This window comes from Geospiza fortis, unplaced genomic scaffold, assembly GCF_000277835.1.
Source record: "Geospiza fortis unplaced genomic scaffold, GeoFor_1.0 scaffold40, whole genome shotgun sequence".
Classification (NCBI taxonomy): domain Eukaryota; kingdom Metazoa; phylum Chordata; class Aves; order Passeriformes; family Thraupidae; genus Geospiza; species Geospiza fortis.
Genome location: NW_005054297.1, coordinates 9,537,595 through 9,552,854, shown reverse-complemented (window position 1 = coordinate 9,552,854; position 15,260 = coordinate 9,537,595). Strand labels below are relative to the sequence as shown.

Below are 15,260 nucleotides of genomic sequence, written 5' to 3'. Positions count from 1 at the left end.
ATTTTCTATATTAGAAGGAGGCACAGACGGTGTGGAGCTTTCTGAGCTTTAGTCCGCGGTCAAAAGCAAGCAATGGTAGGTCATTCTCATGCCTTGGGAGTCTTGGATCATTAGTATTTATGAAGCTTTTAGACTAAGGACTGTATAAATTAGTAACTTCTGATATGTGTGGCCACAAAGCCTGTGGGATAGCTTTAATGTTACCAAGCTATAGTACAGTGGGGATTTGAATGGTTTGCAACAAATAGCTTTCCATTCTGAGATTCTTGCAATAACTGTCTGTGCAGATGCAAGCAATTTGGCAGCAATTGTTCCAAACCAGTGGTTTGTTTCAAAAACCAAAGCAAAAATTACAGAGCAAATCTTTTCCTATGTTATTATATTGCTTAAATTTAGTTCTAGCAAAGGTATTTTTCTGCTGATGCAATGACACAGCCTGCATATTTGTCATGTTATTTTGTGGTGCTTCTGTGATGCTGTGCTTGTGGCAATCTCTAAGACCCTGAGAGTCAAAGGCAAAAATAAACAGATTGAGCCTGTAGAATCTTCTAGAGAGGTTTTTAGAAACATATTAAAATAATTCTGGGCCAGTCTTCTGTCCATTGCTTCATCCTGTATTTATGAGCTGTAAAGTGATGAGCTTACGTTTGAGGTGGGTCTCCTCTTCCCTAGGTCCCACAGCTCCACTTCCTGGTACTTGTTGACTTTGAGTCCTCATTTCAGAATCTCGCTATGAACAAATTTGTTTCACTCTCACCAATTCACTCATTCCCAGAATTTGGTCTTCCTTCTGGAAGCACAGCTGGGAATGTTGTCATACACAGATTCTTAAGTTGCAAGGTTGTGGAATAACTGATGAGATGTATGTGGTTTTGTTTTGGGAGACGTCAGGGCTGGGGTTCAGCCAATGTCACAGCAGCATCATGTGTTGTGCTGCTGCTACCAGCTGGAAATTCTCAGAAACACCCTCTGTTGATTCTTCTGAGCATGCTGTGTTTTTCCAACCCTTGATTTAGGTTCTTTTTTTGGTTTTTTTTAGAGCCATATCAAGGCAGTAGTACCAGGTTTCCCTCATTCACTTTTTTGTGTTATTATCTATAAATTCTTTCTTGCAGTTGTTGGCACCATTTTGTCATAGTGACTCCCCTGCAGAGTTTCCTGCCAGGGTCAGGACCAGTGCTTTTGGATTTAGGTATAGGAAGATATGAGCACCACTTCAACAAGCATTTGTGCCCTCTGCTTGGTGGCTGTTCATCTGCTGGTTCTCCATCAGAGTATCTGCTCTGCACTAAAGCACGTGTCAGAGTCTGATGACTGTTCCTTCAGTTTCAGTGGGTGCCTTGCAGAAAAGAAAAGGGTGTAAGTTTTGAATAGGCAGCACATTTAATATTCTGTTGGGATTGTTAATGCTTAGCAAATCAGAAGATCTTAGAGTTTCCCTTGAAATGAGCAGTAAGAGCAGTAATTCCTTTCTGAAATCTGTCTAATGCAAGTGGAGCACAGCAGTTCTCTGACGTGTGGCAGTTGCAACATCAGCGACTCATCCAGCCTAGGGAGGGTCCCAGCTGGTATTGATCTGCTCTGATGGCTCATGGCCCTTCACAGTCACCCTTCCGTTTCCCTGTCAAAGGAAATGAGGGGCTACTGCCTGAGGTTTTTCTGTGTTCTAGCAATTCCCAGACGTTGACACCTCATACTTTCAGCACTATTCTCAGTGCTCTGCTACGTTGTAATGTGGTCAGAGGTGACTGTCTCAAATGTTGTCTACTCCCAAACTTTTATGCAATTTAAAATGAATACGTATATGTGATTCATCTTGATTTGCGTTCATCTAGGGCAGTCACAGCAGCCTAACCTAACAGCTTGAAATGTCTGCCAACTCTTCCCTCCCTTTTCTGGGAATTCCCTTCTCCCTTCCTTTGCTGCTCCAGTTCGTCTTGGCTTTCTTTGGATTCCTTATCCCTGCCTTCGAAAGTGTCAGCTTGCAGGCATTATCTCCTGAAGGTCTCATGGGCTCTTTGTCTTCCCTGATTTTTAATTTCTTAAATACCTCTCTTCATACAGTTTTATGCCTTTCCTTCACAGAGGAAGCAAGGCTTAAAGAACTATGAAAAGAAGACATAAGTCAGAGACCATGCTTTTGCCTTCCTACATGCAGAAGTTTAACAGTTTTTACCAGGGCCAATCTGTTTATACTCCAAAACAAGGTATTTCTACCATGAGAGGGCAGACAAAAAGCACCACATGGAATACACTTTTACAGTAAAACAAATGAAATTTCTCCTTTCCTTAGAGTGCAGCCTCACTCTGAAGGAAAAACTGCATTTTAAAAGCACTAAGTTCATGCAAGGGTATTTAACCTGGGCACTTAGTAATTTTAATATTGTATTCTTGAGATTTCAGTTGCACAATCAGGAACTGGTTGACCTTTAATCTTTAAAAACTCTTTTTACCAAACTCATAATTTTAATAGCTTTTACTGCCTTCTAGAACCTCAAATGAATCTGCAAACATCTGTCACAGAGGATTTTTTTTCTACTTCCCATTTCTTTCTGGGAGAAGACTAGTTTATGTGGCCTAGTCTCCGCTTCTGTAGGAAAAAGTCCAAAAACTGTATCTTGTACATGGAACCACAGATAGGATTTACCATAGTCACCAACTCCAATGGGAGTTAATCCCACAATCTTACACCAGCTCCTCATAAAGCTTTCTCCTGCAGAGAGATAATTCATCCAAAAAAAAGAAATAAATAAATTCCAGGTAACCGCAGGGCCAGAACTGCTCACAGGCATCATTCAGAAGTGTGTGGATATATATGTATCCCAAACCCAGGGGACCAGATACTGTGAAAATGAAGACTTTGGGCTGGATTCAGTGTTGCATGAAAAGGTAGGTTAGAGACTGTGTGTCATGTCTCTCAGTGCCATGGGAATATGTGCTGTTAAATTCTGTACTAGTTGGTGTGTCTGGAGAACTGGAGATTAATAACCAGATCCATCCATCAAAATGGGTGGTGGCAGGAACATTCATCTCAGACCAGGACAATCTGCTATCCATCTGAAAATATTAGAAAATACCATTCACAGGTGCTCTTAGAGGATAACCTTTATTCTTCAAGGAATCAAAACATCACTTCTAAATTACTTGCAAAAAATTACCAGTTACAGATAAAGGAACTGTGACTGTGAACTCTTAAAAAGATTTTTTTTTTCTGCCCATCACCATAAATTCCATCCTGCTTGGTTTCACCTTCGCCCAACTGTTCTTTTATCCATAAGCTGGTTTTATCTGATTATTTTGTGATCTCAGGGATGGAGGTCTTTGTAGCAAGATTGTTGTCTCCTACATATAACTGCTTCCAGTAGCTGAAATAGCTTCCTGTCTGTTCTCTTGATTTGTGATGCAAAGCTTTGAAAAGTTGGATTCAACCCCAACTATGTGAAATTTTGCTTATCCTCTTCCCTGTAAGAGATTAAACTAACAGATTCTGAAATACCTCACATCCTTATTAAAGCACACGGTCATTGGTGAGAGATGTGGGTTTAACAGTTCCTTGGAAAGTATAAACATTGTTGTGTCTGTTCTAGTGTCTGGCATGCCTTGAGTAGGTAGTACAGGGCCAGTTAGATCAGCTATTGTCTTGCTTAACTTAGTTCAGAACATGTTTCAGCACGTTTGGTTCCATCTGAACTGCATTACAGCACAGGCTGGAAGAAACTGTGTCTTGCAATGGACGCCTGTGGTTTCCCTCTGTGGTCCCCTCTGCTCCCTTCCCTGACCTGTAGCATGACTTGATCTGGCATCATTTGCTCACCCCAACTTTTGGTTAACCACCACAGACCCTAAGTGCACCAATGTTCAACCAAATTCCAGAAGGCAGTTAGACCAGTCTGTTTCTCTGCATTGTATGGGGAATCCTGGCTAACGAGTCATCTGAATTTTCAGTCTTCTACCAGAAATATTTGCCAAAGCAGATACCTAAGGCCTTCTTACTTATTGCTGCAGGTAATCTCAGAGTGGCTATTAATGTTGTCTGGAAGCCCCAAAATAAAGCAGTTGCTCTTTTCATGCCAAATTATATGCTAGTCTCCTGGACTGCCTATATAAAGATTTTTCAAGATTTAAAATATTGATATATGCTGCTGATAATAATAATATTTTGGTCAACAAAACTGAAGGTCTAAACTCTTACCTTCACAATTCCATATGCTTTCAAAATCAATTGTGTAAGAGTTTAGTGAATTAAAGGCTGTAGCTTTCTGATTTATATTCTGTGCACTATGCCATCTCCTCCATATACAAAGCCCTTTATTCACTCAGATTTTCAAAAGAATTTTCACTTGTAATTGCATATAATTCTAATAATAAAATTCCTCTACATTAGCAACATCTCGAGCTTTGAAATGTGTATATTTTGGACATTGAAAAGGCAAAAGCAGTTTCATTTGCTCATACATGTTAATGGTGGTGTTTGTGCTGTGAGAAGCATGAACTTCTATAATGCATAGATTTTTTTCTTTGACATTTTTGAGTGCATGTGATGTCAGTAAAGGACATCAGTCCAACAGCCCCAACTCATGCAGCCTTATTCCCAGAGCAGCAGGCTGGCGAATGGCACAGCTGTAAGCTTCCCTGCAGGGCCCCTCTGCTGTTCTGAACAAACCCTTTCCATGGAAGAGCCTCTAAAAGCAATGCTACCCAGGATGGCAGTGATGAGGGTGGTTCTGTGGTATCAGCATTAACCTTCAAGGAAATTATTCCAGCAGCGTGAAGGTTATCAAGTAAATGTTAAATAAGAACAATCCAACCAATACTGAATCCAGACTTGACTCCATAATCAGGTGATCCACAGAAGACAACTTGAAAATATGACAGATACGAGTATCTCTGTGGAGTTTTCTGGATGTTAAAATGTTCATCTGGAGTAATAAAATAGAATAGCTCTTCTCTTTCTGAAGGTTATTCATTATAGCTTTGAATTAATTGCTCTGTATCAGTTGATTATCTAGATCATTAATGAAGATGTTAGGCCTTCAGATACTATAATGGATTCATGTGAATACCATAGGTAATTATCTGTACATGGGTTTACACTTCAGCTGGCAAGATTAGTTACTGTTTGATTACTTGAAGTTATGTTTCAGAGGAGAAAATTTGTTTCAAAATGTGCAGGTATTTGCGAGAGTTTCTTGATCTAAACAGATCAACCAGCCATTTCCAGCCTGAAGGTATTTTCTTATATTTACTTCCATGTGTTGACGTTTCAGGTATTCTGTATGGAAATTTGATGTAAAAATTTTACATTGTATTCCTGGGTTTCACTTTGGAATGTATCTCTGCAGCATTTTTTCACCTCCTGCCAGATGCATTGCTAGCAGAAATACCACATGACTTGGATGATCAGTCATGGAGATCTGGCATATTGACGCTGAAACATCTTCAAACAAACTCTCAAGAAATAACTTAAGAGTAGATTCAAGAAATTGATTACCATTAATTTGCTCCCTTCTTGCTAAAAATTAGCATGTTCTCTCTGTGAGGCCTAACCATGGAGCCTAACCTTTCATCAGTTTAGTCTTATTGTTTTATTTGTTTGAGGCAAAAAACCAATGGCCAACATACATATGGGGCTTTTCCTACATGAATATATTCTGCATCAAGTTTGATTTCTTAAAAATCAAGTTTGATTTCTTAAAAATCAAGTTTGATTTCTTAAATGTGAAGAGCGTGTTTATCATCTCTAGTTACTAGGAGCTAATATGAATTAAGAAATATTCATGATAATTCTAAGAATACCAGTGAATTATTATGAAAGAGATTATTCTCTTTTCAGATGGGTAAGAAATGTGATAAGATAGAGTATTACTGTCTCAAAGCCAAAATGAGTGACTAATCGGAACGCTCCATTGAAAAATATTTCAGGGATTTCTTCCTGAGATTGCATTTTTGGTTTCACTTGGGAAAAAGAACTCTGTGTTACTCTGTTATAATTTGAATTTTCCTTTTCTGTAGTGCCAGGACCAAACTCCTCCAGTGACAATGGCATCAGCTTTGCCATGATAATGATGGCCTGGGTGGTGATTGCACTTGTCTTGTTCTTACTGAGACCCAGTAATCTAAGAGGATCAAACACAGTCGGAAAGCCAACCAGCCAACACAATGTAAGTGCATCTTCAAGTGCCCTGCAGGGAGATTCTGTAATAGCTTAAATCTATTTTGGTTTAATACACACTGTCTCAAAGTAATTTTCTTCCCATTTTTTTTCCACTGTGTTTTCTTGGAACTCCGTTAAAAATTAAAATGAGTTAGTCCAAAGTGAAGGGAATCATGAAGGCTGAGTGTGGGATGGAGCAGGTGCAGTGTCGTCTGGACACTGTCTGTCCCTGGATGAAACTGCCTCCTGCCTTCTTAGGTGAAAGGGGACAAGCACAGCTTTAAGAGAAGTCAGTGAACAAAATTACAGCATGATACAAGGGTAATCCTTGTCCTAGATGTGGGATCATGAAAAAATCTCAATTAATACAGGAAAAAGTATCATTTTTTGATGCTAATTTTCTCTAATTTTTATAAGAGATATAGAAAACCATGAGAGAAAACACAATGTAACGCTTCTGAGTCCTTCTATTGCTATATCCTCCTTTGTGAAACACTGTCTAATTCTGTACCTGCCTTTTTTTTTCCTCTCCTCCTTTCTTCTCCCAAGGGACAAGAACCACCAGCCCCACCAGTGGACTAGAGCATTCAGTACTGGAAAAGCTCAGCAGCTAAAACCTTGCACGACCAAATGAACGAAGTGACCAGATTGCTCCTAACCCCCACTCAATACTGTTTTCTCATTTATATAGAGCAGAGTTATCACTCAGCAGTAATCTTCATGAACTGCTTTTAGCAACTTCAATTTTAAGTTAATTTTTGCTTTGTATGTTATTACAATTCCTATAAAATTGTAATTTGATTAATGGTAAGGCATTGCAGGGGTTTTTTGGTTGTTACTGTGGACATTCCACTTAATCTCTTTCTGTTACAGTGATCCTAATTACTTTGATGTGATTTCTGATATGCATTGAAGGAAAAGGAAAATCCCAGTCCACCTATAAGAATGGAAGGTTACTGACCTTTCTTCAGATTAATTCACATTTCTTCTCCAGTATGCTTTTATATTACGGTTGGAAGTACTTAGTTATGTGCTGAACAATAGAAATTGTTTTATATTTGCCCTGATTTCAGAGCAGCTTTTATTCTGGTCTTTGGACCACTAACACAGTTTTCAGGGTTGCTGGCAAAAGCATGGATTGTCCACTAAGATGATACCGTGTGTGTGGGCACACGTAAGTGAACATGAGGATTGCCACTGTCAAAGCTTTGATCTATATATTTGGAACTTTACACAAAAGATTATACCACCAAAAAAGTTAATTCAGCCATTTTCATTAATAAGCTGTATGTCTTATTCAATATGTTATGAAAAAACATACTCTAAACCCAGGTGTGTTTACTTACAGACTCTATCAAAAGAGAAATTTAGTAAGAAGAACTTGATAGAATGTTCTGTCCTGGCATAGTCTTTTCATAATTGGTACCTTAACAAGTTTTTAGCCATGATGTAATAGATGTTGGACAGGATGAAATCATACCAAGAAGTTACCACGGTTACCAACTTTTGGTACACAACATGTACTGGATTATTCAGGTTTTTCACCTGTATGTTGTCAGCAATTCTTAACATTTCATCCTTATCTACTAGTTGTAATTGTAGAATAACAAACTTGCAGGTGATTACATATGGCATGGCTCTTCCCTCTAATAAATGTGTGTATGTGTGGTATGTTTCAGTGTGTGTATGTGTGGCTGTGCACGCACCTGTGCACGTCTCCCATTATGGAAAATGGGAAGGACTTTTTTTATGTACATTAATTTAAGAACATTTTAAAGATGTACAGAAAAGCAACACTGTATATTTTTCTTGTTCAATTTGAAAAAGTAATCAGAATAATGTAAAGAACATTTTTATGTTACCAACATGAAACTTCTTTCCTTAAAGGTCAGTAGAACAGACATATGGGAATTCTAAGCCTTACTCTACAAACCTTTATTTCATGAGGACTTTAGTTATGGAGCTGAAGGAACTAACTGTTAAATTTCAAAAGGGTTTGTATTAACAGGCTCTAACAAAAATCTCACATCAGATCCCATGGTTGACAGCTGCAGGGTTTTGCTCTTCAGGGTAAAGGGTGAGCCAACTAAGCCCCCTTGTAAGGGTACGGTGTAGACCTGAAGAAGGGCTTCTGTAATTTGATGTGATTGACCTTTGAATTTCTATGGAGTACTGTGCTCCCAAGCATAGGAGCAAGTTTAAAAAAAAAAAAGAAAAAATAAGAAGATTGGGCCAGGTGCTCTCAGTGACATCAGTGCAGTGCCATGTAAAGCAATGAAACTGCAGGACAGAAGCTGAGAGAATTTGTCCCGTTGTGTCTAATAATGTACAGGCCACAAACACTGTGTAAAGATGTCACTGGGACAAGCACTCTGCCAGTGCTTACTTTTTGCCTTCCATGTACATTTATGTTTAGGATGCTGTTCAGAACAAGTAATACAGTATAATTTTCTTGAACCCACAAGGAAACCTATATAATCTCCCACACTGACCTTTTTTTCTCCAAGGATTTTTGGCCAGAATTCTTCGCTGTTGGAGGCATGAAACAAGCTTCCAATTGATTAAAAAGCCAACTGAAACAGGGTTCTATTCAGAGCACTGCTCCTCATCCTGGGAGTTGGTGAGATTTACAGGAGATGCTCCTCACTTGTGAGGATCAGTCTCACTTTAATGTCTGTTTATGTATTTATAAAACTTACCCCATGCACCCAGCTCTAAGAGTCTTGGCAAATGAACTTTTTGTTCAGAGGAATGTTGTGGTTTACCTTTAAATTAAATGTCTTTGCTTGAAATTCCTCTAATTGTCCCAGTGATTTTATACATGTATGCTTTCCTCATGTAAATTGCTATTTTAAATTTTCTACGTAAAAGAAAATGAACATTGGAAATATTTTATTGTAAAATGTTTTACTAAAGAGCCAGGCCACTATCCCACATCAAAATATATGCCTTTTAAATTCAGATACTCTCTCCAAGATATAAAATTCAGATCAGCACTCTTAATTAAAATAAAAGCAAGTAACCATAGGACTGTATTTTGCCACTCTTATTTGTGTTAAATAGTGCCTTACTCATCAAGTAGTTGTGCTGTTGTTTGTGGAACTACTCTGAGATAATGTACTAGTAGCAGCTTTAGTAAGGGTGGCAGAAATCTGGCCTTTAGTGATGTAATTTGTGATTTAATAATTGTATGATGGTTACAGATGTTTATGGTAAATTTTGGGAAGAGATTAGTGGTATACAAAGCTCCAGGGTATGATCAGTTCTGTAGTGATGGTTTTAAGCTTGGTTAGTCAGAGATGCAAGTTGTAGCAACTTGGAAAATATGGAGGGAAAATTTACAATTATACCTTAACTTTGTTAAAACAATAGTATTTTAGAGTCTGCTTAACACAATTACTGTACTCTGAAATGAGAAATCATATGTATCCATGCACTGTCTGCAGATCACTTAGCCTTGTAATGTTAATGATTGAAAAAGGAAGAGTGAAGATTTCATGTACTTAATGTAAATTGGTGGTTTAAGATATCAGAATTATGCCAAACAAAAAATCATCTGTGCCATTTGCAGTTTCCTAGTAATCTTCTACTGAGTACTTCAATTGGGATAAAGGGCTTGTACTATGCACTTTTTATTGACTTAACAAAATAAATAGCAATCATTAGTAAACTTTTGTCTTGGTCTTTTAGTTTTTATATAAGACATAAAAACACATCAATTTCTGAGGTAATTTGAAATAATTTTAAAATAAGAGTCAGTAAAAATAGTGTGTCACCTGTGTAACTTTTAAAATGTAAATTCTACCTTTTCTAATGGACACTTGTCTACTATATCTCAAGCAAGTCAGAACAAATAAAAAGCAGTTTCCAAGGTTTAAGATACTTTGATGACCAACGTGGATACCTCTGCCTTTTGCTCTTCTAAGTAGTTGTGCAATCTAGGAAGTTAGAAATAATACAGGAAGAAAAGTAATGACATACATGCTGATTGTGTTACTTTGTTTTTGATCAAATCCTACTACTTTGGGATTGCAATCTGTTTTCCAGCTCTAGATCTTGGCAGTGTTGGACTTTGAGGAAGGAAGATGCTGCAATGGCTCCAAGGCAGTGCGTAGAAGCAGTAGAGACCTGCTGCTTCCTCACTGTTCCCATGAAGTGCAGCTCTCTTCTCTGGAAGCAGAGCACAAAATTCTGAGCACTGCCTCAACAGCAACTCAGATCCCATGTTGAAGATTCCTGTGCTAATCTGAGGAAGAAAATGACAACCAGGGGAGCATTAGGGTTTAAAATAATGCATAGCTATCCAGAGATAGTGGCAGTAAATACCAGAGAATCAGAAACAAAATCAGAATAATATAATAATAACAACAACAAGTAGCAAATGTTTTAGGCATTTGAGTCGATCTAAACAGTACAAGATCTTACTCAAATATCAATAATGTCTGCTCATCAAAATTTACCCTTTTACTCAAACTTGATATTATAAATAACCCCTGAAACTAAAGCTAAACTTCTAAGTACACTTGTTAAAATGTTTGCCAAGGATGCAGATGCCTATTGATAAAAGTGATGCAGAAAGAAAATTGCCACAAATCTAAATTTGTTGCTGAATAGATCTGTACAAGGCCTACCTGTTCAAGATCACTAGTAATTTGAAATTACTCTGCCCCAAAGCCTGAAAAAAATTACTCTATTTAGGATGTTTGGGAAAAACACACCAAATCATTGCAGCAAAATACCCTATTAAGTGAATTCCTTGCAAAAATGGACTACTTACATCCTTTTCTCCTTCATTTCTCCAGTACCAGCCAATGGCCTACAGTGCCATTCACTGCAAAGATCTGCACCTTGGGGTGGGGGAAGAAGCAGAATATTCCATGCTGAACCACATCCTCACTTGTAAAACAACATAACTCTTACCAACTTCCAGGCAACATCAGCTGAAGATTTTGCTTTTCATATAAGAAAAGTAACTGAACACTTGTATCAAAATTGCCAACCCCCATAGCAGACTCTCTGTAGTTAAATATAATAGCTAGAAGAATCTGGCTTCCACACTACCTTTTTAACATCTGCAGGTCAGAGCACTGGCCAGAGGGGGTGTCTGAAATAAATGTGCTTCAATATTTGGCAATATTAATATATTAATTCACCTTATATATACAGCATTTTAAATATTTCACTCTTCTTGCCTTTATGGAAAGTGTTACTGTAAAATACTTACTGAAAATAAAGCAGTAATTTATAATCAAAGATCACATGTAGCAAGGTTTAAGAAAACAGGTCTTTGCTTTTATAGGGTTTAATGTTACATCTTCCAAGCTAAAAATGATGAAACAGAAGAATAATTTTTGTGACTATGTAGTTTTCAGACTTATAACTGGTTTAAAATTAATTAATTGCTGCAAAAACTGTCCTTAAAATCTAAAGATGAGAAAATATGCTTCCTTTAGCAGACCAGTGAAAAACCCCACCACTGTACAACATTCTGAAGGTCACAGTCATTGGTTCAATATATAAATCAAATCTTAAAGAAGGTGTTAAGTTTAGGGCAGAACTTGAAAAGATAAATGATGAAATGAAAATTATTAGCAGGAAAACAACCCAAGGAAGCCTCCACAGGAGACTGGCACTACACTAAACACCACAGGTAATGCATCAAAATCTGCTTTCTTGTGACAATGAGTAAAAATTGGGATTCTTCAACTCTCTTAGTGATTTCATGAAGTCTTATTTAAAATAGAAAATCCAAATAATCATTTTCCCCTTCATCAAATACTAGCTTGCAATTTGAATCACCAATGCATCTTGTCTCTGACACTCCCTCCTGCTGTATTGTGTTGGGCTTCAGTATGTAAGGGGAAGAGATTGAACCGAATTAGCTTTTCACTATACTGTGAGGGTAGATCAAATCTTCACCTTATTTTATGCAAACAACTGTTATGGGAATGGGGCAGCTCAGCTGAGTAAAACCCTTTAAAGAAGGGATGCTACAGGACCATTTCTCTCCAGTGGGGCAGTGATGAGAAGCAGTGCCTTATCCAGCTGCTCTTCCATTGCATTAGTTTCAGCATTTAATGGTTCCTTACTGTTCTGGTGAGATGGCTGTTAGCCTGAAATGGCTCTCCTGGTGGTGCCCCGTGTTCAGAAAAGCAACGCTGCTGCCCACAGCACTGCTTCTGGAGCAGCAGCTTTGATGTCTGGCATGAAGTGTATGGTTTCCAGAAAAACATCAGAAGAGAATGGAAAAAAAGAGGCACTTAGAAAACAACAGATAGCCCACCAAACGTAATCATGCCTGGAAGGAAGTGTGAATAATTGTTCTGTATACTGAGAGCTTTAAATAATGTAATTAGAGGAAGGTCATGTACTGGGAAACAAAATGTTGTGCAGTTACTTAAAGAATGGGGTTTGACAGGATATGTTCATCAGAGTTCTCAGAGAGCCCTTCCTCCAGCTTTCAAAAGTTTTAATTCTGCATGACTTCGGAGTTTTATTTACATGGCAGTATTGTACATGAGACCTGATGAGGTTGTTGTCCAGATGTTCCATGCCATATGCAAACAGGCATGTTGAACCTGACCAGAAATTCACTGCATTTTGCAACAAATTTTACCAATAATTGCAGTTTGAGAGGCTGGTTGTCACCAGCAAAGAAAATACTGTATTAGATTAATCATAAGATGCTTTGGCAAACTGTCAGGTTGTTCAGCAATGTCATAGTTCTGGTGAACCAGAGAGGTGGAGATGGGGAGAGGGTGTAAGTAGGGATGTGTCAGGCAGAAAATGTCTCTTGTAGCAAGACAATGTTGGCTCCGAGCACACACAGAGCTCAGGTTCTCTCTGTGTTCAAAAATGGCATATGGCTGCTTTATGCAGCTGTTGGAGCCAGTCCCACACGTCCTGAATAATCTCTTTAGCTGCATCTCCTTTCTTCCTCTTCATGTTGTAAAATACAAGGAATGGATTCAAATACTGATCCAACTGCTCTTCAGGGCACTTTTGTGCCTCGGCCTGGGACTGTGCCGAGCACCTTGGATTGGATATCCCGGTTACAGGTGCGGTTGCCTCCCAGTTGTGCCTTGTCAGAAGTTAAAGAAAGGCTTGACACGTAATGGTGGTTGTTGAATCTGTGTCAGATGTTCGTGTCAGAAACAGATTACACAAACTCAGCTGCCTTTAGTTAATTATCAGCTAAATCTGGTTGGCAATCAGTCTGACATTAAACAATAACCAGAGAGAATTCAAATCTTTATTATCCATGGTTCTTTCCTGGCTTTTCCTCCCACCTCTAACATCAGGATGCCAGCCAGGAGATTATGCAATCATGAACTTGCTTGCTCTTTGTCTTCCCTCTCCTTCCCCTCATCCCCCAAATCCTTCAAAAACCATGATTTCTCCCTTGCATAACAGAACAGCTTGTACATGGGAGGTGAAAAGTGGCCCCTCCACCCACCTTTGGCATTCAGATCGCTCTTCCCTCAGTGGTTTCTGGAAAGGCAGAGGTGTGGCTTCAAACCCGCTCCCCAATATGCTGGAAGAGGGATTCACCTGACCTAGTCAATTGCCAATGCTAAAGAAAAACATACTCCTGAAATCCTATTCCTCCTATTACTTAGTTTACTTATCCTGTACTGCAAAAGTATTCACAGTCTACACTGAGCCTTCAAAAAAGCAGAGCAGAATTCACAACTTTTATTTTAAAAAATGGACAACAGTGGACCAGTCTCATCTGCTTTACAGCAGCCTTACATAACCTTTCTTGCCTTGCATGCTGTTGAAAAAATTCTGCATCCTGGTAAATGATGGGTCCGCCTCAATGGAAAAACCAAGAAGATCCCATCCAATAACTCAGAAGTTTTTTTGTAAGAAGAGGGGAGACCCAAACTTCACATCATTTATTTGCAATGCCTCTGAGCCCTGCATTTTTTGATCTGCCCGCAGTGCCCTCACCAGCAGAGTGCAGGCTACAGGGAAACAAAAGCAGCCCTCATCATCCTTTCACAGAATCATTTAGGCTGGGAAAGCCCTCCAAGATCATGCAGTCCAACCTTTCAGGTTAAGTTGTGCTGTTTGCAAGAGGGAATGTGAGATCAATGTCCCAGGCAGGGGTGTGACTGTCTATTAGTGAAGGTCCTTTACTTCGAGAAAAGGGACTGGGGCTCACTGCCTGTTCCAAGGGCTCTTCAGACATTTGAAACAGCTCTCAAATAATAGACAACAACCCAGACCTTTCTCCTCTCAGGTAAGGGCCATGATTACCAGATACAAAAAATACCCCTTTTGAAGCTCCTTGGCAAGTAGCACAGATGCAGGTGGAGTGTTAGATCCACGTGTTTCTTTATAATCCTCAGGACACAGCACTCTGAGGTAAGTGTGCCTGAACCCTCCCAGCTGAGGAAGGCTCTGAAGCGCTTGCCCTTGTTCTTAGCAAACTCAGTCCCTCCCAGCTGAGGAAGGCTCTGAAGCTCTTGCCCTTGTTCTTAGCAAACTCAGCAATTGTGAGCTACTAACTACCCACACATACACCAGCAGGCAGAGGGAAGTCCTTCTCACACACACCCCACCTTGTACCCTGGGTGTTTCTAGGAAATGCACTCCTTGTGTGCCAGGCACGCACAAAGCACACTTACCAACGCCCTCAGCAGACCACTCAAAGGACCTGAAGTGGTTTTGGCTGTGGCTGGTACAGAGGGCCCAGATAACATTCTTGCAGTACAAATGTATGCATTCATGGCTATTCTGAGACCTAAGGAGATTAGTTGGGAGGTCGAAGAGGATGGTATAGGTGAGACTGACTTCTGAGTCACTCACTGAGCTTCTATTTTCTTTGCTTAGGTTTCCCTGGGGGAAAAAAAAACCTACAAAAATCTAGATGTGTTTAAAATTGAGACATCTGTGCCAGTAAGCAATGGGAAAAGGTATGACTTGTTTTTACTTCAGAATAAACACAGTGAACCCTGTGCCTTTGCCAGGTGGTTCATTGACTAACCATGCTGAATCTGCCGGGGTCCTGCACTGACTGCAAACCTCAGTAGGCTCTTTCAGTAGAAACACACATATTTTACAGGCATTTCTAAAGGACCTGAGACTGTACTCACTCAAA

At 39.2% G+C, this 15,260-nt stretch overlaps 1 protein-coding gene across 1 annotated transcript in view; it reads left to right on the top strand.

Moving 5' to 3' along the window:
* Positions 1–9,824, top strand: part of SMIM14 (small integral membrane protein 14) — a 38,276-nt gene extending 28,452 nt beyond the window's left edge. The window contains exons 4-5 of the mRNA XM_005415462.2: positions 6,013–6,161; positions 6,704–9,824. Coding sequence (XP_005415519.1) covers positions 6,013–6,161; positions 6,704–6,736 — 182 coding nt within the window. The 3' untranslated portion in view covers positions 6,737–9,824. The remainder of the gene's footprint in view (positions 1–6,012; positions 6,162–6,703) is intronic.
* Positions 9,825–15,260: the final 5,436 nt, after the last annotated feature.